Source organism: Puma concolor, chromosome D1, assembly GCF_028749965.1.
Source record: "Puma concolor isolate L17-30 chromosome D1, mPumCon1.1.hap2, whole genome shotgun sequence".
NCBI classification, from domain to species: domain Eukaryota; kingdom Metazoa; phylum Chordata; class Mammalia; order Carnivora; family Felidae; genus Puma; species Puma concolor.
Window position 1 is genome coordinate 104,979,478 of NC_141676.1, and position 22,259 is coordinate 105,001,736.

The 22,259-nt window shown below is 42.6% G+C and overlaps 2 protein-coding genes across 5 annotated transcripts in view; one reads left to right on the forward strand and one right to left on the reverse strand.

The window, feature by feature from the left end:
• Nucleotides 1–12,283, reverse strand: part of HTR3B (5-hydroxytryptamine receptor 3B) — a 54,499-nt gene extending 42,216 nt beyond the window's left edge. The window contains 3 exon segments of the mRNA XM_086679079.1: nucleotides 5,781–5,899; nucleotides 10,132–10,192; nucleotides 11,351–12,283. The gene's annotated coding sequence lies outside the window, so the exon portion shown is untranslated.
• A 184-nt stretch (nucleotides 12,284–12,467) lies between these two features.
• The window catches only part of USP28 (ubiquitin specific peptidase 28), a 66,734-nt gene continuing 56,942 nt past the window's right edge, over nucleotides 12,468–22,259 (forward strand). For 3 of the 4 annotated variants that reach the window (XM_086679074.1, XM_086679073.1, XM_086679075.1), the window contains exon 1: nucleotides 12,468–12,672. In XM_086679074.1, coding sequence (XP_086535200.1) covers nucleotides 12,616–12,672 — 57 coding nt within the window. In that variant the 5' untranslated portion in view covers nucleotides 12,468–12,615. The remainder of the gene's footprint in view (nucleotides 12,673–22,259) is intronic. The other variant, XM_086679076.1, reaches the window with a different exon arrangement.

Genomic DNA, 22,259 nt, shown 5'->3' on the forward strand with positions numbered 1-22,259 from the left:
CACGGTGGCACAAAGCTGCTGCCCAGTGTCACAACAGAGAACCATACTGTACAGCAGCAGCTCAGGAAAAGATCAAAATTCAAAATTCATAGTGGTTTCTAATGAATGTGTATCACTTTTGCACCATTGTGAGGTTGAAAAATTGTAAGTGGGATCTTCAAAAGTTGGGGACCATCTGTACTGTTCTTGACTTGCAATTTAATTTTGTTGTGGTAAAAGAACATATTCGATGATTTCAATAATCTTATTTTGATTGAGAGCTGTTTTGTGGGTTAGCATATGATTTGTTGTAAAAGCACCATGTGTACTGAAAGGAAGGTGCAGTCTGACATCGTTGGATGTAACATTCCGTGAATAACAATTAGATCAAGGTGGTAGATAGTGTTGTTTGGGTTATATTTTTGCGGTTCTTTTCTGTCTCTTGTTGTACCACTTCCTGTGGGGTGTTAAAACCTCCTACTACCATTGTGGAATTGTCCATTTCTTCTTTTTATCCTTTCAATTTTTGCTTCATGCATTTTAGGAGCTCTGTTATTAGGCACATACACATTGACCCACATTTACGAGTATCACGTCTTCTTGATGAATCCATGTATCCATCATTATAAAATGGCCCTGTTTCTGATAATACTCTTTGCCACAGGTCTGTTTTGTCTGATATTAATAACCACTGTGGCCTTTCCATGCTTATTTACATGCTTTAACAGGATACCACAGACTGGTTGGCTTAAAAATAACAGGAACTTATTTCTCACCATTCTCGGGGCTGGAAGTCTAAGGTCAGGGTGTAAGCATGATCAAGTTCTGGTGAGGGACCTCTTCAGGGTTGCAGGTTGCTGGCTTCTTGTATCCTCATATAATGGAAAGGGGACTAGAGAACTCTCTGGGGCCATAATATATAATAAGGGCATTAATTTCATCATGAGGGCTCCACCTTCATGACCTAATCACCCCCCAGAAGGCCTCACTTCCTAATTGGGGGTTAAGATTTCAATATATGAATTGGGGGGGGGGTGTGGAAATAAACATTCAATCCATGGCACATGGTATGTCTTCTCTTTCCATCTATTTGCTTTCAGCCTACATGTGTGTTTATATTTAAAGCATATCTCTTACATGTAGCATATTTGGGTCTTCTTTTTCATTTCATTTTGTTAATGTCTGCCTTTTAATTGGAATATTTGATCCACTAATATTTAAAGTAGTTTTTGATACGTTTGGATTTAAGTTACCCATTTTATTATTTGTATTTCATATTCTTTTTTTAAAAAAACTCCTCCGGGGCGCCTGGGTGGCTCAGTCGGTTAAGTGGCCGACTTCGGCTCAGGTCATGATCTTGCAGTCCGGGAGTTCGAGCCCCACGTTGGGCTCTGTGCTGACAGCTCAGAGCCTGGAGCCTGTTTCAGATTCTGTGTCTCCCTCTCTCTGACCCTCCGCTGTTCATGCTCTGTCTCTCCCTGTCTCAAAAATAAATAAAACGTTAAAAAAAAATTAAAAATAAATAAATAAATAAATAAATAAATAAATAAATAAATAAATAAAAAATAAAAAAACTCCTCCTTTTCTGCCTACTTTTGGATTTTAACTTTTTAAAAATTTTAAATATTTATTCTTTAAATAGAGAGAGAGAGAGAGAGACAGACAGAGCACGAGCGAGGGAGGGCAGAATGGGTGACAAAGAATGTGAAGCAGGCTCCAGGCTCCAAGCTGTCAGCACAGAACCTGACACAGGCCTCAAACTCACAAACCACGAGATCATGACCTGAGCTGAAGTTGGATGCTTAACCGAATAGGTCACCCAGGAACCCCTGGATTTTTCTGGTTTTTAATAAAGATTACCTATTGGCTTTTTAGCTATACTTTTTGCACAACTCTTTTTAGTGGTTATACTAGAAATTAAAATAAACGTTGTTCACACAGTCTACTTTTCAAGTTACTACAGCACTTTCCCATCAAATGTAGTTACCATGCAATCATTTGGTTCCATTTACTGGCCCCTGCCATCACCATGCTCCGGTGTATCATGTGTTACATCTAAATAGATACACCCCACAAGACAGTGTGAAAGTTTTTCCTTTACACAATACGTACCCTACTATAAAGCCAAGTCAATGACTTTTTCATTTCAAATACTGAATGTTTAAGCTTGATTTTTTTTTTCATTTTGTTATTATGTTTTATAATTTTCTGTGGAGTTTCTTCCATTTTGCTTACTACAAGCATGGTTTTCTTTACTTCACAGAGCTTAGTTATCACAGACACTTTAATGTTCTTGTCTAATGGATTCTAACATCTTCATCTGGCCTGTCTTTTCTCTTGGTAAGTGGTCATATTTTCCTGGTTCTTTATATATCAAGTAATTTGGGATTGTATTCCTACATATTATGTTTGTTTTTAATGTTTTTTTATTTTTTTGAGAAAGAGAGAGAGAGCAAGAGAGAGGGAGGGTTGGGATATAGAGAAAGGGAGACACAGAATCGGAAGAAGGCTCCAGGCTCCAAGCTGTCAGCACAGAGCCCAACGCAGGGCTTGAACCCATGAACTGTGACATCATGACCTGACCTGAAGTCAGATGTTTAACCAACTGAGCCACCCAGGTGCCCCCTTATATATTATGTTTTACCGAGACTCTCAATTCTCTGTCTAAAGGATGGAGAGGGGTGTGTGTGTGTGTGTGTGTGTGTGTGTGTGTGTGTGTGTGTGTGTGTGTGTGTAACCTCTTTCTCCAATGAATGTCGATGTTTTTGTGCTTTGGCAGCGAATTAATTTGGTGAGACTCAAACTGCAAACTGTCTCTTTTGGACACAGGCAACAGCTCAAAGCTCATCTGATTTCTTCTGTCCTTTTTGAGGTGCTTTGCGGCTGGTGGAAGGGTCAGCCAGAGACGTGGTTAGACTCTGCACAAAAACCTGGGGATCTTTTTCTCTACCTCTCTCCTCTTCACAATTCCCTCCCTTTCTTTTGGGTTGCCATGTTTGTCCTAAACTCTAGTTTTTGGTTCCTCAGGCCAGAAGCCTGGTTGGTTTTCCACTAGCACTTCAACCACCGTGTGTCATGTTGTGACTATGGTCCATTATCTGAGTAAAGCTGAAATACTGGGGCACACAGTATTTTGTTGGACCTTTCTGCCATGTTACGACTCCCTTTTGAAACCTCTATTCAAGCTCCAGATACCTCAGGTACTTTTTATTTTGCCCAGACTTTGTAACTGTTATCTGTTAGACAGCAGATTTGTTAAGATCTTAATCCTCCATACCAAAAGCAACATTCTTGATTAATTTATTTTATAAATTAAAAAAAATTTTTTTAATGTTTATATCTGAGAAAGAGATGGAGAGAGAGTGCACAAGTAGGGGAGGGGCAGGGAGAGAGAGAGAGACAGAGAATCCGAAGCAGGCTCCAGGCTCTGAGCTGTCAGCACAGAGCCCGATGTGAGGCCCGAACTCCCAAACTGTGAGATCATGACCTGAGCTGAAGTCGGACACTTAATGGGCTGAGCCACCCAGGCGCGGCTTGATTAATTTATTTTAAAAAGCAACACAGAGAGGTTCCTGGGTGGCTTAGTCAGGTGGGTGTGGAACTCTTGATTTCAGCTCAGGTCATGACCTCATGGTTCACGAGTTCAAGTCCCATGTCGGGCTCCATGTTGATGGTGTGGAGCATGCTTTGGATTCTCTCTCTCCTCTCTCTCTGCTCCTTCCCTGTGCATGCACATATGCTAACTTTTTCTCTCTTAAAATAAATAAACTCAAAAAAAGGCAATACTATCTCAGCAACATAAAAAGAAAATAAATATAACTTGTTATGGACTGAACGTAATCATCAAAATCACAATTATTAATTACTAAGTTTTCAAATCTGAAGAAAAATAAATAAGAACTACAAGTAACAATGAATTACATAACTTCTGTAAAAAAATGAAAGTATTTTCAGTCTGTCATTTATAAGAGGGAAAATGAGTTCTAGTAGCTGTTACAAACCAAGATAAGGGCTTACATTGTATATACATACCACATCTTCTTTAGTCATCGTTCAATGGACATTTGGGCTCTTTCCATAATTTGACTATTGTTGATAGTGTTGCTATAAATATTGGGGTACATGTGCCCCTTCGAATCAGCATTTTTCCATCCTTTGGATAAATACCTAGTAGTGCAATTACTGGGTCATAGGATAGTTCTATTTTTAATTCTTTGAGGAACCTCCATACTGTTTTCCAGAGTGGCTGCACCAGTTTGCATTCCCATCAACAGCGCAAAAGTGTTCCCCTTTCTCCACATCCTCGCCAACACCTGTTGTTTCCTGAGTTGTTCAGTTTAGCCACTGTGACCAGTGTGAGGTGGTACTTCATTGTGGCTTTGATTTACATTTCTCTGATGATGAGTGATGTTGAGCATCTTTTCATGTGTCTGTTGGCCACCTGGATGTCTTCTTTGGAAAAGTATCTATTCATGTCTTCCACCCATTTCTTCACCGGATTATGTGGTTTTGGGTTGTTGAGCTTGATATGTTCTTTATAGATTTTGGATACCAACGCTTTATCCAATATATCCTTTGCAGATATCTTCTCCCATTCTGTCTGTTGCCTTTTAGTTCTACTGATTGTTTCCTTTGCTGTGCAGAAGCTTTTTATCTTATATGCAATGGAATATTACTCAGTGATCAAAAAGAATAAAATTTTGCCATTTGCAACATGGATGGAACTAAAGTATTATTATGCTAAGCAAATTAATTAAGTCAGAGAAAGACAAATACCATATGATTTCACGCACATGTGGAATTTAAGAAACAAAACAGATGAGCATAGGGGAAGGGAAGGAAAAATAACATAAAAACAGAGAGGAAGGCAAACCATAAAAGACTCTTAAGTACAGATAATAAACTGAGGGTTGCTGGAGGGGAGGTCGGTGGGGGGGGGGGGGGGGGATGGGCTAAATGGGTTATGGGCATTAAGGAGGGCACCTGTTGGGATGAGCGCTGGGTGTTATATGGGAGTGATGAATCACTGGGCTCTACTCCTGAAACCAACACTACACTAACGGGAATTTAAATTAAAAAAAAAAAAAAAGGTAAGGGCTTATAACACCAAAGCTTCAGATTTTTAGTCTTTATGATAACCAAGACAGAGATTCCCAAATAATGTGTGTCCATGGTGGGGGGGAAGCCAAAATATACACCATATATGGCTTTTCTAGCATGGTTAAATACTAAGAATGAATTCCTAGACAAGAAAAGAAACAAAAACATCACTTTTGTTAAACTTTTGCTTCAGTAAGTGCTCCTTCCCCAACCAGGAACCTCTAGCACTGGCTCTGAACAGGCAGGCTTCCTTGGTAATGTCCACAAAGTGACAGAAAGGGGCTCTTGACCCTATTCAGTTTGAGCAATGCAAATTTTGTTTTTATAAAAATCAAAACTTATTTAAGTGTCACTTCATAATGCGGAAAGTATTTTCATCACGTTCTCCCAGCGAGGTCACAACCAGATCATGGACCTGCTCTCCATGACCAAGCCAGAGTGTTGGTCTGGCTGCTATTCCATTCTCTTTGTCTTGCCAATGAATTAATGAGCTTTAACATATGACAATAATTGTGGGGATCACTGTTCCTCTTTTCATAAAGTTAAGGGAACCAAATTTGAGAATCCTCTACTTCAAATAACATGACTAGTAATTTCGAGCTAAGTAACTTTTCCAAATCTTTTTACTCCTTGGTACTAGAGAATCTTGATTTGCACAGACCAGCTCTCTGAACTGCCAGCCCAAAGCACACACTACGTACCTGTCCTCCTGAACACAACTGATGTCCCCTCTATGGAGTGGCGGCTCCTCAGAAAAATGGCTCAAGAGTCCACTCTATTCAGGACACTGTCTTCCTTTGGTTTTCACTTTCTGGTTACTCTGGAGAAGTGGAAGAGACAATAAATACTCCAACAAACCACTGTTTCCAAATTTTAAAGTTGTTCCCTTCAACATTCCAGGTCTAAATAAAATTCTAAAACTCTCTTCTCTCATGGGAAGAAAAAAATCCCACAAAAGCAAAAACAAAAACCCATTCAACTTCTGCCCCCCTCTGGCAGAAACCATCAAATATTTTCCCCCCTTTTAACTCTACGTTGTCTCCTTTCTCTTCCGGGATGGCTCTCAGGCACCTCTAGGCCTTAAATGCCACAGAGGATGGCTTACAAAACTGAAAAAGCTACCCAGTCCCTTAAGGGCAAGGGTCTCCAGGCAGTGATCCCACCCAACTTCAATGGGGTGCCCTCTACTCCCTCTGGCTATGTTCTTTAGAAACAGATGAACCAGTTCTTATTAATGATACATACTTAATCAGACAGGGCTAGAGATTTGCATTTTAGTTATATCTGAAAGACTTTGGGTTATACTACGGTGAGATTCTCTAGGAATTGCTTACTTTCAAGATAAACTGCTCCGTAGTAGGATGACGAGACAATTTAACATCCAATCCTAGAAGTTTGAGGAAGGAAAAGCTACCAAAAATCATTCCGGGGAAAACGGGGTAAACCGTAATTGCCTCAGGCAAACTGGGACCTGTGGTTAACTCCACCTATAACTAGTCTTTAATGGCCTGCCAAGACTCCCATTGTCTTACTCTCTGCTTTCTCTGTCAACTCAGTTCAGGTAACACCTCCTCCGAGAAATCTTTACAGGCTGTTTCTTCTAATGATTCATCTTGCCTGGGTTTCTTTAAGCCAGAATCTTATATTTTACCTCAGCCTATAGAAAGAGAGCTGGACTGCTTAGCTTAGAATCATGGCTCCCGTCTTTATAGGAGAAAAGTCTTGGGCAAAGTACTTTACCTTTCTGTGATGGTTTCTTCATTTGTAAAGGAGGTATTAATAATAACAGCATTTCATAGGGTCTCGTGAGGATTAGTTCATACTTGCAAAGCACTCAGGACACCACCTAGCCTATAAGTGCTCAGTGAAGTTATTACTTCCTCTAAAAATGTTGTTTTCTTCCAAGGTCAAGTTATCAGATCAGTAAAAACATCCGCATTTCCGAAGGCAAGTTTGTATTCGTTACTCTGGCCTCATCTATTTTTTCAAATTCTGATATTTTGAGGAGGAAGATTTTTCACTTCAATGGGGCCCTGGGTGAAAACATTAAGCCACCTTAAGTTCCAATTTATGCTTCTAGCACTTGCTGCATTATACAAACTTCTATTTTTTTTTCCCCTGGGTAGCTTTCTGGTTTTTCTCTTAAATGATATTTTCGGTTTCTGTAGGAGGCCACAACTTTGACATAGAAGTCTTTCCCCAAATCTTGAAGCTAAAGAGGAAAATGTTTTATAAAATAGAATTTCTAGCTCATTGGACATCATCTAAAATATGGATTTGGGGCACACTCTGCATAAAAAGGAATGGTAATATTTTTCATTTATCTTGGTGATAGTTCAAATTATAATTCCAGAGAATTTTTTTAATGTCTATTTTTTTAAGAGACACACACACACACACACACACACACACACACACACACACACAGAGTGTGAGCGGGGGAGGGGCAAAGAGCATGAGAGGGAGACACAGAATCTGAAGCAGGCTCCACACTGTGAGCTCCAGCACAGAGCCTGACTCGGGGCTCGAACTCACAGACCGCGAGATCATGACCTGAGCCGAAGTGGGATGCTTAACCGACGGAGCCACGCAGGGGCCCCTAATTTCAGAGAATGTTAAATTTCTGCCTCATGCATCAGCCGGCATTCAAAAGGGTAACCTGCAAACTACAGAGACTTTTCTCAATATTTTTTGAGGGCACGGAAACATCATTAGAGCAAGGATTGATAGGCTTTTCATTTTAAGTTTAATGTTCTTTTAAACTTTTGTATTACTTAGTTAATAAAATTTATGTAAAATGATATAATGAACCCTCATGTAAATACCACTTGATTTATGAAACCAGAACATTAGGAGTACCTGTAAATTCCTTTATATGCCCGTTCCCTATCCCTTCCCTTCCCCTGTCTGTCCCTTCCCTTCCCATCCCTTCCTTCAGAGCTTCTAGTTCAAATTTTGTGTTTATAATATTCAGGCTTTCATTTGTAGTTTAACCATGTTTATCTCCCTAGATGATATATTATTTGATGGTTTTTGTAATTCATACAAATGGAATTACATTATGGGCCATCTTCTGTGATTTGCTTGATCCCCTACAGTACTATGTTCCTAAGATTCATCCATGATACTGCATAGCTGTAATTCACTCATTTTAACTGCTCTATAAAGTTCCATCGAATGACAACACAAAACAATTGATCAATTTTACCGTTGATATATTTAGGTTGATCCCTGCTTCATCTGCCATTAAAAGTGTTAAGAACATCTTACACATAGATCCTAACTAAGAATTGTTCTAGGATACATACTTAGGACACGCTGAATGTGAGGCACACACAACTTCAAATTTTAGTACTAGATGCCAAATTTTTCCAAAGTGGCTGTGTTAATTTACACTACCAGCGAGTGTGTAAGTGTTCTCCCATTGCTCCACATTCTTGACCACACTTGTAATTGTGGTATTTAAAAATTTTTGCCAACTGGATGCATGACATGGCATCTTTGTGGTCTTAATTCCTGTGTTCCTCATTATCAGTGAGTTTAAGCATCTTTTCAACTGCTTGGGTTTCCTTTTCTATCCAGCATCTGCACAGCGTTTGGCTGTTCCTTCTATTACACTGTCTCTTTTGTAAAGGTTTTTCACCTGGTCTGGATCACTGGTTCTCAACTGGAGAATATGCCCGTTAGGGAACGTTTTGCAAGGTCTGGAGACATTTGTGATGGTCATAGGTAGGCAGCAGAGAGCTACTGGCCTTCAGTAGGGAGAGGCCAGAGATGATGCCAAAACATCCTACAGTGCATTGCACAGGCCTCAAAACAAAGAGGTATCTGGCCCCAACATGTTAACAGTGCCAAAGTTTGGAAATTTTGTTCTGGATACTAATATGTTATCAGTTACATTGTTACAATTATTTTCTCCCAGTTTGTGGATATTTTTTTTTTCATGGTACCTTTTAACGAAGAGAAATTCTTAATCTTTTGTTAACTTTTTTTTAATGTTTATTTATTTTTGAGACAGGGAGAGAGACAGAGCGTGAGTGGGGGAGGAGCAGAGAGAGACAGAGACACAGAATCTGGCTCCAGGCTTTGAGCTGTCAGCACAGAGCCTGACGCCAGGCTTGAACCCACGAACCATGAGATCATGACCTGAGCCGAAATCGGAACCTTAACTGACTGAGCCACCCAGGCGCCCTGAGAAATTCTTAATTTTAGCATTAATTAAAGTTACCAACTTTTCTGTTATGGTTTGTACTTTTGTATCTGATTTAAAGAAGTTCTCCTATCCTCAAAGTATAATCTCCAAATGGATGTTTAAAATTTTTTTAATTTTGCTTTTTTAAAGTCTTTAATCCACCTAAAACTGGTTTCTACTTATGATGTAAGCTAAGAGTCCAAAATTAATTTTTTATATGGATATCTAGTTGTCTGAGTACCATTTATGAAAAGTCCATCTGACGCCCACTGGTCTACAATGCTGGTTTGTCAAAAATCAAGTTTGCAGAAGTACGCTTATTTCTGGTTCTTTATTATCACCTCTCAATCTGAAAGCTAAAGTTATACTCACCTTCTTATAAAAGGAAAATTGAATCCCACAGGTTAAAGGCTTTCATGAATTCTGAAGAAACAGATTTAAGATGTTTGTTTTATGTTTTTTTCTTTTTTAGTGTTTGTTTTCTAGAGAAACAAAAACAAGGAGATATGAGGTTGTTATTTTGCATACTAAGGCCAAATACCTTGAAAATGTAAATGAACTCATTCACCTTACTGAATGGGTAACAAACTACATTTGCCTACAATACACATTTCAGGAAGGCCAGAAATTCGTTTTCAAGTAGCCAAAGACAGCCTTTTCTGAGACACTTTCAGAACACCTATAATTTAACCTTGTAATTCATCTAATTATTTAATCTAGGGGTTATAACAGAAATATCCATACTGTTTCCAAAATAGTGAGAAAGGCCATTTTCCTAACTGCTAAGAAGCTGGCCCGTAAGGACATTTCTGACTAGATTGTTCCTGGAAAGGAATCCACTGCTCAGAGAACAGTCATACCTGTCAATCAGCCTCAGCCTTCAGCTCTCAGTTCCAGTTGCTCCAAAGACAGTGGCAGAAACTATTTACAGAGTGAAACAGAGAAGAAATAGAAGTATGCATTTCCGTCTTTCTCCTTTTTTCTTTTCCTAACACGTTCCCTTCATTCTTTTATTCCACAAGCTCCACACAAGTATTCAAGAACACAAAATGGGATCATTTTATTACAATACAAATTCTATTTTGGGTTTGAAGTAAGTCACCAACAGAAATATAAATCCATTGATTCAGAGAAAGTAACTTAGCATGGGGGCAAACAGTTTTCAGGGAAAGAAAAAAAATTCAATTTCTCCTTCAGGAAAATAGCCCCAAAACTATTATTCCCCTTTGAAATATGTCAATTACTTGCTATTGCCCCTTATTTTTTTTTCCTGAACACTCTCGAAAGGATTATCAACTAATAATGTAATTATTCTGGAACCTTCACGTATGGGTTTCAAGAAGGAATAAGAAAAGATTTTCTGTGGTGACAGCGCATGTTCCATGATGTCCATTTTTGATATTTGATCACCATGAAACTTGCCAACTGATGGCCAAGCACTGACGCAGACTCTTCATTAAATACTCTGTTTGGACAGGGTGTCTCTAGCTGACTACCGTGTCCAAGATCAGGTGGTAGTTAAACACAAGGAGGCGAAGAGGATTTGTCAGTCTAGAGCCCTCAAACTGATTATCTCGAATTTATTAGATCTGGAGTTCTGTTTAGATCCACACAGCAGAAAGATGCTCAATCAAAATTCAGGGGCCTATTATTTACCAAATGGGCTGTATACACTTTTTTTCCCCCAGAAACACGAGTATAGGAGGTGTCTGGTAGTTTTTCAAGGAAGTGTTCATGAATAAGTTACAGGTTTTCCACCCCATTTACTCCCATTAAACAAGCAATTTCCTAAAATGAATGTGCAAAGACAAACGAGTTGTTGCAGAGACATGGTCAAGACACACAGAAATAGAGCTTTCTGGTAACTTAGAAATATGCGAAGCTGTAAATAAATCATACTGAGAAATCAACTTGTTTTGCCATGACTCCAGGGTTGAGGCCATGAGCCTCAGGTGTGGAACTCATGGGGAAAAAAAAAAAAAAGGCAAAGGCATAACCATAAAAGTCCTGCAACCATCAGACACACACACACAGTCCGCCTGTTGCACGTGGAAGATTCTGATCACTCTGTCAGTTTACCTGTCAGGGAAAGGGGAACCTCTGTGTCTCCAGGTGAAAAGCAGCAGCAGTCATGGCCCCGGGTCCTGTGAGTAGCCAGGTCTCCGACAGGAACTGCTCCTGTTCTGCACCTGTTTCCTGGTGCCACAAGCTGGGCTCACCGGCAGACTAGAAAGGCCTGCAGGTGAAACATCACAATCACATGGGCAACAACGCCAGGAGCACAGGGGGAAAGGCCACGATCCACACCAAATTCACACCCAAGATACTGCCAGAGGCCCAGATCAGGAAAATGGCATAACCATACCGCTAAAAAAGGGCTCTTCCACACCAGGCCTCTACCGAGATTTGGGACAGCCAAATGGGTGCCAACCGAACGGCGGTCAGTGATAACACGTGAATAATGTGAAACATGGTTAGTAGTTAGGATTTCCACCAAACTGCTGAAAATGCAATTTCAGATCGGGGGAGGCACTGAGTTCTTAATACGCCGTCAGGAGCAGCTGGCTCGGGCTTAACCAAATAGATTGGAATTCTAGTTTGAACTCCAGAAAACCGCAAAGGGGACAACGCGGCAACTCACTCCCCACGCCCAGGTGTGTGCGGGTGCTGGGCAGCAGGGATGAGGGGGTCTGGCCCGTCTGGGTAGTTCTGGCCAGACCACGGCGCTCGGCCTCCGCCTCTCCCTGCAAACGACGGGTAACCCCTCCAGCGCCTGGACTCCCAAGCGACTCTACTGCCAGGTGGGAAACCGCCCAGAGCGCGGGCTCCAGACAGCTTCCCGAGGCCGAGAGCAGCTTGAACTCTTCCGCGAGACGGCCGGGGGGGGGGGGGCGGCGGGCAGCGAGTCGTCCACGCTTCCCAAACCATTTCCTGGGCGCCAACAGCCCCGGAACGCCGGCGCCGCTGACCGTTAGCCGCGGGCGGGGCCTGAGTCACGTGACCCGCGCCGGGTCAGAACCCTGCGTGCGCGGGAGCACGCAGAGCCGCTCGGCCCCGGGCCGCGCGCCTTGCGTGCGCGCGCAGGCCGGGGGGCGGGGCGTGTGGGACGAGCCTCCGGCGGGCTCGAGGCGGAGGCGGGGCCGGAGAGGGGTAGAGGGCGGGGCGGGGCATAGCTACCTCCTCCTCCTCCGCCTCCGTCTCCCCCGCCTCCTCCGCCTCCTCCGCCTCCACCTCCTCCACCACCATCACCACCTCCTCCTCCTCCTCCTCCTCCTCCACCTCCTGCGAGGCTGGGCTGGCGGCGGCGGCGGGAGCCGGATGACCCGCGGAGGGGCGCCTCGGCCATGACTGCGGAGCTGCAGCAGGACGACGCGGCCGGAGCAGCGGACCGGCGCGGCTCGGTGGGCCCCGTGGCGGCGAGCGGGGGGCCGAGGGAGGCTCGGGGTCCCGGGAGGGGAGGGGGCTGCGGGGCGCGGGCCGGAGCGGCGCGGGCCCGGGCGGGCCTGCGGGGCTGCGGGCTAGGGGCGGGAGGGGGCTGCGGAGGTCGCCGGCGCTGGCCGGGCGGGGGCGAGGGCAGTGCGCCGGCGAAGGGGCTGAAGTCTTTGCAGGGCTCGGGTCGCAGGCATGGGGGACGCCCTTCGAGTCCGCAGCGAGCTCATGTTGCGAGGGGAGTAGTATAAAGGGCAGGACTTGGGGTTGTGTGCATCAGGGCTTTTTCGGGGGAGCGCTCGTGGGCCCTGACCTGGGTGAGAAACTTCCGAAGGTGGCAGCTTAGGTGGGTTTTGTTGTTTGTTTTCATTTTTAAGTCCCTTTTATACAGTAGTGTTTTGAAGTGTCTAAGCAGACCGAACTTAGCTGACTTAAAGGAGGGATTTATCAACACCTTGTAAAAAAGACCAGGGTTCCTGGTTACCACTCCCTCCCTCCCTTCCCTTACCCCTGCCACCCTCGCTTTTTTTTTTTTTTTTTTTTTAAATCAACCTCCCCAGTGCATTCATCCCTGGATTTTTAAGGAGGGAGGAGGAACAGCGCGAGGAATACAAGGTATGCTCACAAATGCCTTCCCATTCCTATTATCTGAGAAGATTGAAACCGATACAGGGATTTCTGGGCTAAGTGGGTGAGAGTGGAACACTGGTTTGGGAGCATATCAAAAGGCCGATAATGCCCGTGTGAAGAAACTTGGGAAGTAGGCAATTTGAGAATGTCTTCTAAGGTTGCTTTGGAATGCTATAACAACATTACCTCCTCACCCCTCAACTACTGTGCTTTTTGGAGACCGAATGGGAAACGTGTGCCAGGTATGCAAATGAGAGTTCGGAAATGAGGAATTTCATAAACATTTACAATACAAAGCTGTCAGATACCTCCACGTGGGAAACCGGTTATGGCTCTTTATTGTGTTCCTGCGCACAGGAGAGCAGTATTGTGGAAGTGAACACACTTCCTTTTTGAACTCCTGTAGTAAGAGATACCTCCTGGTCCTGGGCTCCAAAATGAAAGTAATGTGGATGGTATTTCATGTGCTGATTTCTAATGGGGATACTATTGTTAGGTGTTCACAAATGCCCATTGGAATCTGAGTCAGGATTTTCTCTGGTTTCACAGATCGTTTCTATTTGTTTTAGGACAGTGACTTCAAAACAGGTGGGAAACATCTTAGTTTTGAGACCGTTGGGTTGATTTTAGGGAAGAGGCTATTTTAAGGGAGAGTAAGTCATACTTAAATTTGTTGGGGACCATGTGCCTGTTAATCAAAGGCATCTTCATTTACCTCTGCCACAATGGCCACTATCAGCATTCCCTACAAGTTTGTATGTGAGGTGTTTGATGAGCACTTGTATGTAAGTCATAGCTATTTTTGGAAAACTTGGAAGTCCCGTTGGTTGTGGCTGGCTGGAGTAGTACCCTGACTCCTGGCCATCTGCAGAGTGATGACATTCAGTGTTCTTCCCAGTGATTCGCCCCATACAGACAGATGATAAGCTCGGAATGCTCGATAATGTTTGCCCTCTTCGTTTTTGCTAATGAAGATGCTTGAAATTAGCAGGCTAGGTTGAAGGAATTCTATACAGGGAAACTACTTTTCACATCTCAGAGGAAAGGTTTTAATAACTTCCTCCTCTTGATGAGTTTCATGTTAGAATGGCTCTATTTTGGATTCTCTGAAGAATTCTACATTTCCCTTAAAGGGTCCTTAATTGTTCTAGTTGGGAACAGTTATCCTGTCCTGACACTCAGAAGCTATTTAAAACCTAGAATGCTTCCCTTCCCTTATTGGTCAGTTGTGCATGGGACAGACAGAACCCTTCATAGCCTCCCAAGAATTTTAGTGAGAAAAATGTAGTACTCTTGAAATATGTTCTCAGTATGTACTAGTGTCTGAAAGAGGATACTTTGTGATATTACTGAATACCCCAGACTGATATTCGAATTATCTATAGAAATTACTTACAGGCAGGTTTCTGTGTTTTTTCTTTCCTTATTTTTTTAAGAAAATTTTTTAATGTTTGCTTATTTTGAGGAGAGACAGAGCGTGAGCAGGGGAGGGGCAGAGAGAGAGAGAGAGAGGCACAGAATCCAAAGCAGACTCCAGGCTCCGAGCTGTCAGCGCAGAGCCCAATGCAAGGCTCAAACCCACAAACCATGAGATCTTGACCTGTGCTGAAGTCAGATGCTTAACTGAGCCACCCAGGCACCCAACAGGTTTCTGTGTTTTAGTCACTTCTTGACTTGGATAAAAGCCAGCAGCACAGTTTACTGTTGTTGTAGGATAAACAACTTGAAGTCAGGTTGGTTCTTATAAACCTGTCATCCTTGGCAGCTGTACTAGAATTCATCACATGTTCTTGATGCTAACTGGAGCCCTATGAAAACCTGCCAGTTTCAGTGAAAATTTAATGTTCTTTTTGCTTCCTCTTGATTTATGGGCTTTTTATTCACGTTTACCTTGTCTCATTTGTTGTGATTTTTGGAACGTCAGTCAGTCAGTGTTTGGTTGGCTTTCCCAACTTTTTTTTTGAGGGAGAGAGAGAGGTGGGGGTGCAGAGAGAGAGGGGGAGAGAGAGAGGTGGGGGTGCAGAGAGAGAGGGGGACAGAGGATCCAACGCAGGCTCCACACTGAAAGCAGCGAGCCCTGTGTGCGGCTCGATCTCCCCAACCATGAGATCATGACCTGAGCTGAAGTCAGATGCTCAATCGACTGAGCCACCCAGGCGCCCTGGCTTTCCCAACTTTAATGCCTCTTCAGCTACAGTTTCTGCTCACACGATGAGTACAATATTTATAAAAAGAATTGACAAGTAAGGCCTCACCAGGCAAGATCTTCCCATGTGTTACATTTCATTGAACAAGTTTAAACAGTAGCCAGTGAAGCATATGTTTCTTAAGGAGAATAATGATGCTGGTAATAGTAGCAGCTAACATTAATTGAGCACGTGCTCAGAACTTAACATACGTTATCTCAGTACTCATGACAACTCCATGAAGTCTTCATATCGGAGGCTTTTACTTGTCAGATAATTTGCCCAGGATCACCCACCTAATAAACGATACAGCCAGGACTGAACACAGCAATTTTGAGTCTAAGAGCCCAAGATATCCTTGATCCTACTTCTTAGTCAATGGACCTGTTGTCGTAGGTCAGTACCTTTCTTTTACCCTCCAGAACTTTCCTCGTGTTTTAAACTTTGAATCCTGCCTACATTCTTTCTAAATATACATACAGTCTTTTCTACTTGGTTCAGCCTGGTGCTAACTAAAGCGGGGTGTGTGTGTGTGTGTGTGTGTGTGTGTGTGTGTGTGTGTGTGTGTTTAAGGCGATTTCCTTATTTCTCTTTCTTTCTTTCTTTCTTTCTTTCTTTCTTTCTTTCTTTCTTTCTTTCTTTCTTTCTCTTTTTCTCTTTCTTGTTTTTGCTCTTCAGTATCTCTTTGCTTGTGGTATGAGTTACCACCCTTCCCTTCCTTCCTTTCTTAGAGATGAATCTAGATGCATGGCGTCTAGAGAGCCTTTTGATTGTGATTGCTGGAGGAGGATGCTGCTGGCTTCAGCGGGTAGAAGCCAGGGATGCTGCCCAATGTCCTATGATGTGCAGACTAGCCCCCCAAAACAAAGAGTCCAGAATGTCAATAATGCTGAGCTTCAGAAACCCTGATCTAGGTGATGTCTCTCCTCGCTCTCCTAAATGATCTCACATTTCCTTGCCTCAAGCCTAAGCCCCAGATAGCTTCACTGTCTTCTATAATCTTGAGGCTGAAAATATGGTCTGTGGACCAGCAGCATCTGAATCATCCAGGAGTGCCTTGGAAATGTAGAGATTTGGGTATGTTAGAGCCAGCTTGTACTGCCTCTCCAGCCGAAAGTGTGTGTCTCTTCCCAACTCTGTGTTCAGTGACCTCATGGTGGTAGCTTGAAGTTCTCATGGTGGAAGTGTTTATACCAAGGAAATCAACAGCCTCCACAAATCAACATACCCCTGTCGAGGCCTCCACCCTAGACCTGTTGAATCACAGTTTGCCTTTTGACAACATCCCTGAGTGATAACTTTGAGAAGCTCTGCCCGACTGCGCAGAATTCCCACTTTCTTCTCTTTCATTTTCTTCTTGTTCTTTTAAGTTTATTCATTTATTTTTGAGAGAGAGCAGGAGAGAGAGAATCCCAAGCAGGCTCGATCCCGTGAGCCATGAGATCATGACCTGAGCCGAAAGCACAAGTTGGACACTTAACCGACTGAGCCACCCAGATGCTCCAAAATTCCCATTGTCCATTCAGTTATGTACATGTGTCCCCAGTCCTCCGACAAAATAGCAACAGAATTGCCTTCTGCCCTGTCCAGTGTTTGCCTTGTTCAGCACCTTCCTTTTGTTTACTTTTTGAACCGAGTTTCTAAATCCACCTGTTTCTTCTCTAGAGCATTTTCTCAATTACATTTGTAATTCCAGTTCACTGTGGAAAACTTGGAAAACGCTCCCCCACCCGACCCTGTGGGCAAGACTAGCGCTTGGCAGTTGGAGGCACAGCCCCCAGACCAAGGCACATTGGTTCCCAGCCTGCACCAGAGCAGCAGTGAGAACCCAGATAGGAGGCGATAGGAGGCTTTTACCGTTTGTCGCTTGGGAATGAAATGGATCGCTCACAGGTGACCGGTGACTAACCACCTTTCCGTGAAATCCGCGGCTTTACAGAAGTAATTCTTTTTGCCTTTCTGCTTTGGTTATTCAAGCGCCAACTCGAATCCCCTTCTCATGCTTTTATGTGTGATGATTCCTCATCGCCACTTTTTGGTTGCTGTTTATTTCGGCAGTTATCTTTATTGCTACTTACTATCATTTCTGGGGTTTTTTTTTCTTTTTTCCTAAAAACTTCCAGTGTGTGTTTTTTAAATCATTTGCCACAATCTTATCACAGACTGAGGTATTGTAGTTTACCCCCACTTCCGAACTGGCTACATCGTTTTGCAACTTTCGTAGGGAAATGAGGTCTAGAAGAGATGTTTGAATTTATGTAATACATGCAGCCTTCTCCATCTTACAAATGCAGTAATGGGCCGGGGCGCCTGGGTGGCTCAGTCAGTTGAGTGTCCGACTTCGGCTCAGGTATGATCTCATGGGCATGATCTCATGGTTCGTGAGTTCAAGCCTTGCATCAGGCTCTGTGCAGACAGGACAGCTCAGAGCCCAGAGCCTGCTTTGGATTCTGTGTCTCCCTCTCTCTCTGCCTCTCCCCCACTCATTCTCATTTTCTCTCTCTCTCTCTCTCTCTCTCTCTCTCTCTCTCTCAAAAATAAATAAACATTAAAAAAATTAAAAAAACAAAAAACAACAAACCCCAAATACAGTAACGGGTCTCAAGAGTTAATTTACTGTTGATCTCATTGTCTAAGTCAGAACCCTGACCTCAGGCTTCAGTTCGGTGACTGGTTCGTACCCTCAGTGCTCCAGCTGCTTTACTTCCGGAACACTCTCTCTTGAACATTTTGGACGTGTATCATTCTGGTTCTTCTTCTCTTTCTTCTCTTTTAGGGGCTAACCTGTTAGCTTTCTTGGTTGTTACTTTCCTTTTATGAACTTCTTCCAAATCTGCATTTGTAATCCTGACTTGCAAATGACTTCTACTCCCCTATTTGCAAATGCTAGTTCAACAATTCTTGCATATCAGCATCCTTGGCTATGACCATTTGCTGCATAGCCACTTTCGCCACAGGTGCATGAGGCATGGGAATATATACTTGTCATAATAGCATCTGCCTTATGCCATTTTCGGCCCTGAGCACTTTTTTGTACATACTCTGCAAGGTATGATTATTATGTCTTATTACAGAAGAGGACAATCATACTCAGATCTTAATGTAGCTTAGAAAGGCCCAATATGAGATTTTAAACCAAAGCCTGTTTGGCTCCATGCTGCAGATGGGAAATGTGGCTTACCCGGGATTAAATTCTAAGTGGCAGAGTTGGGACCTCAAGCCATCCAGCTTTCTGCCTGGAACACATGCCTTTCTCAAACCAAACTTTTCAGCTACCACTTGGTAATGTATGAAGTACGTTAGGGCGTATTCTCATCGAACCCATAGAGCAACCTTACGAAGTAAAATTCAGTGTGAGGAGGAAGTAGAATTTGCAAAGCAGTGCAAAGCGATCAAACCAAAACCAAAGCATAGGTCGTTTCTCCCAACCTCTGGATGAGTTTCATTGGGCAGGTAGGCCACAATATTTTCCATTTCTGTTTTCTTCTTCGTTTTTTCGTTGTACTAACACGTGCTGTATGCATTACTTCATTTGGTGGTCACATCAGTGCCATCAAAGCTCATGGTACTTTATTTTCCAGATGTGGAAATTGATGGCCTGGGAAGTTGAGATTTACCCAGAGGCTAATATGTAGTGGAATCTGGGCCGTGTAGCACTATTCCCACTGTCTAGGCTTTCTACATAAAAAGGGAGGTCAAAATACCAGACATTCAAAGCTCAATTAAAGATCTGCGTCAGTAGGTGCTGGCAGCATGCCACATGATAGCTTGGTAGTCATTTTATTTATTTATTTTGAGAGAGAGACAGAACAAGCGGGGGAGGGGCAGAGAGGATCTAAAGCAGACTCTGCTGACAGTAGAGAGCCCAGTGTGAGCCTCGAACTCACAAACTATGAGATCATGACCTGAGTTGAAGTCAGACGCTTAACTCACTGAGCCACCCAGGTACCTGCTGATGGTCATTTTAAACTTGAATCATCTTCAAGCAATATTTGCTTTCTCTAGTACTCTTGTCCAAGTTAGTACTTTCCTGCTGTCCTTTTTCTTTTTTGTGTGTGTATATGTGTGAGCACAAATCTTTCTTGATTTTATTCATTTGAGGTGAAATTCACATAACATAAAATTAACTCTTTTAAATTTGAGAGAGAGAGAGAACGCATGCATATGCACAGGTGGGAGAAGGGACGGAAGGAGAGAGATGGAGAGAATCCTAAGCAGGCTCCATGTTCAGTGCAGACCCTGACGCGGGGCTTGATCTCACAACTGTGAGAGCCTGACCTGAGCCAAAATCAGTGACCTTTAGTACATGTATTCATGAATATTGTGCAGCCACCACTTTCATGTAGTTCCAAAAACATTTTCAAAACCACAAGAGAAAACCCATATCCACTAAGCAGTTACTCCCTAGTCCTTCCTTCACTCGGGCCCCTGGCAACACGGATCTGCTCTCTGTCTCTCCATTTACCTATTTTGGATATTCCATATAAATGGAATCCTACAATATGGGACCTTTTGTGTCTGGCTTCTTTTACTTAGTATAACATTCTCATGTTTCAGCCACATTGTAACTTGTATCTATCTGTGCTTCATTCATTTTAATGACTGGGTAGTATTCCACTCTGTGAATCTACTACATTTTATCCATTTTTCCATTGGTGGACAACTGACTTGTATCTACCTTTTGGCTTTTATGAATACAGCTACTGGGAACGTGCATGTACAAACATTTTTGAGTACCTGTTTCTGATTCTTTTAGATATATTCCTCCAAGTAGAATTGCTGGGTCATATGGCAATTCTGTCTTTAGTTTTATGGGGAACTGCCAAACCGTTTTCCATAGCAGGTGCGACATTTTATGTCCCTCCACCCCCAGCAGTGCACAAGGGTTTTAATTTCTCTACCTCCATCCTCTCCAAACATTTATTTTCCGTTTTTCCTTTGTTTTGTTGTATAAGAGCCATCCTCATGTGTGTGAAGTGGTAACTCATTATACTTTTGATTTGCATTTTCCTGATGGCTATTGTTGACCCTCTTTTCATGTGCTTAATGGCCATTTATGTAGTTTCTTTGGAGAAATGTCTGTTCAAGTCCTTTGCCCATTTTTCGAATTGCATTTGTTTGTGTTTGGTTGTTTGAATTATAAGAGTTGTAATATATCTGGATACTAGACTTTTATCAGATTTATGATTTGGAAATGTTTTCTCTCCTCCTGGAGGTTGTCATTTCATTTTCTTGATAATGTTTTTTGATGCACAAAAGTTTTTAATATTGGTGAAGTTTTGCTTACCTCCTTTTTTTTGTTGTTGCTCATGCTTTTGGTGCCGTATCTAATCCATTGCCAAATCCAAGATCATGAAGATTTGCTTCTATATTTTAAGAGTTTTGTCATTTTAGTGCTCATATTTAGGTTACTTATCCATTTTGAGTTAGTTTATGGTGGAGGTAGGGATCCAACTTGATTCTTTTGCATGCGAATGTCTCCTTGTGCCAGCATCAGTTTTTGAGGAGACTATTCCCCATCGAATGGTCTTGGCACCTTTGTCAGAGGTTAATTGACCATAGACGTATGGTCAGTTCCCAAGTCTATTCCCAAGTCTAAATTCCCAAGGCTAATTCGTTGATCTGTATGTCGGTCCTTCGCCATATTACGCTGGCATGATTCCCGTAGCTTTTTAATAGCTTTTAAAGTCCAGAAGTGTGAGTCCTCCAACTTTCTTTTGTTTGGTTTTGTTTTCCAATATTGTTTTGGCTCTTCAGGGCCCATTGAAATTCCTTAAGAATTTGAGGCTCCACTTTTCTGTTTCTGCAAAAATGGCCGTTGGAATTCGGACAGAGATTGCATTAAATTTGCAGGTCACTTTGCGTAATATTGCCATCTTAACAATATGAAGTCTTTTGAGATGGTTTATTTTGTGTGTCAGCCTGCCTGGAGAATGAGGTGCCCAGACATTTGGTCAATTGTATGTCTGTGAGGGTGCTTCTGAATAAGATTAACATTTGAGTTGTAGAGGGAGTAAAGCAGATTGCTCTCCCTGATGTCTGTGGGCCTCATCCAATCAATTGAAAACCTGGATAGAACAAATAAGGCTGAGTAAGAGGGAAGGTCACCTAACTGTTCAGCTGGGCCTTTGGTCTCCTGCCCTCAGACTGGAACTTACATTGTCAGCTCTCCTGGTTCTCTGGCTTTCCACCTGAGACTGGAATGACATCTCCAGCTCTTCTGGATGTGCAACTTGCCAACTGAAGATCTGGGGACTTGTCAGCCTTGCAAGTCTGATTGATTGCAAGGAATTGATTGCAAGCGCCAATTCCTTATAATAAATTACTTCTCACCCACCCATCTCCCCAAAAGGAAACTAGGAATGCAGTGTTCATTTACACACACACACACACACCACACACACACGCACGCACGCACACGCCCTGTTGTTTGTTTCTTTCTCTGGAGAACCATGACTAATCCAGTCTTCCAGTGCATCAACCTGAATATCTTTCCATTCATTTACGTTTTCTTTCTTTTTTTTTTTTTTTTTCACAATGTTTTATACTTTTCAGAGTACAAGTCTATCACCTGTTTGGCTAAATTTGTTCCTAGGTATTTTACTTTTTTGGATATTATAAATGGGATTAAAATATATATGTGTGTGTTTATTTATTTATTTTTGGAGGAGTGCAAGCGGGGGAGGGGCAGAGAGCGAGGGAACAGGATCTGAAGCAAGTGGGCTGACAGCAGCGAGCCCGAC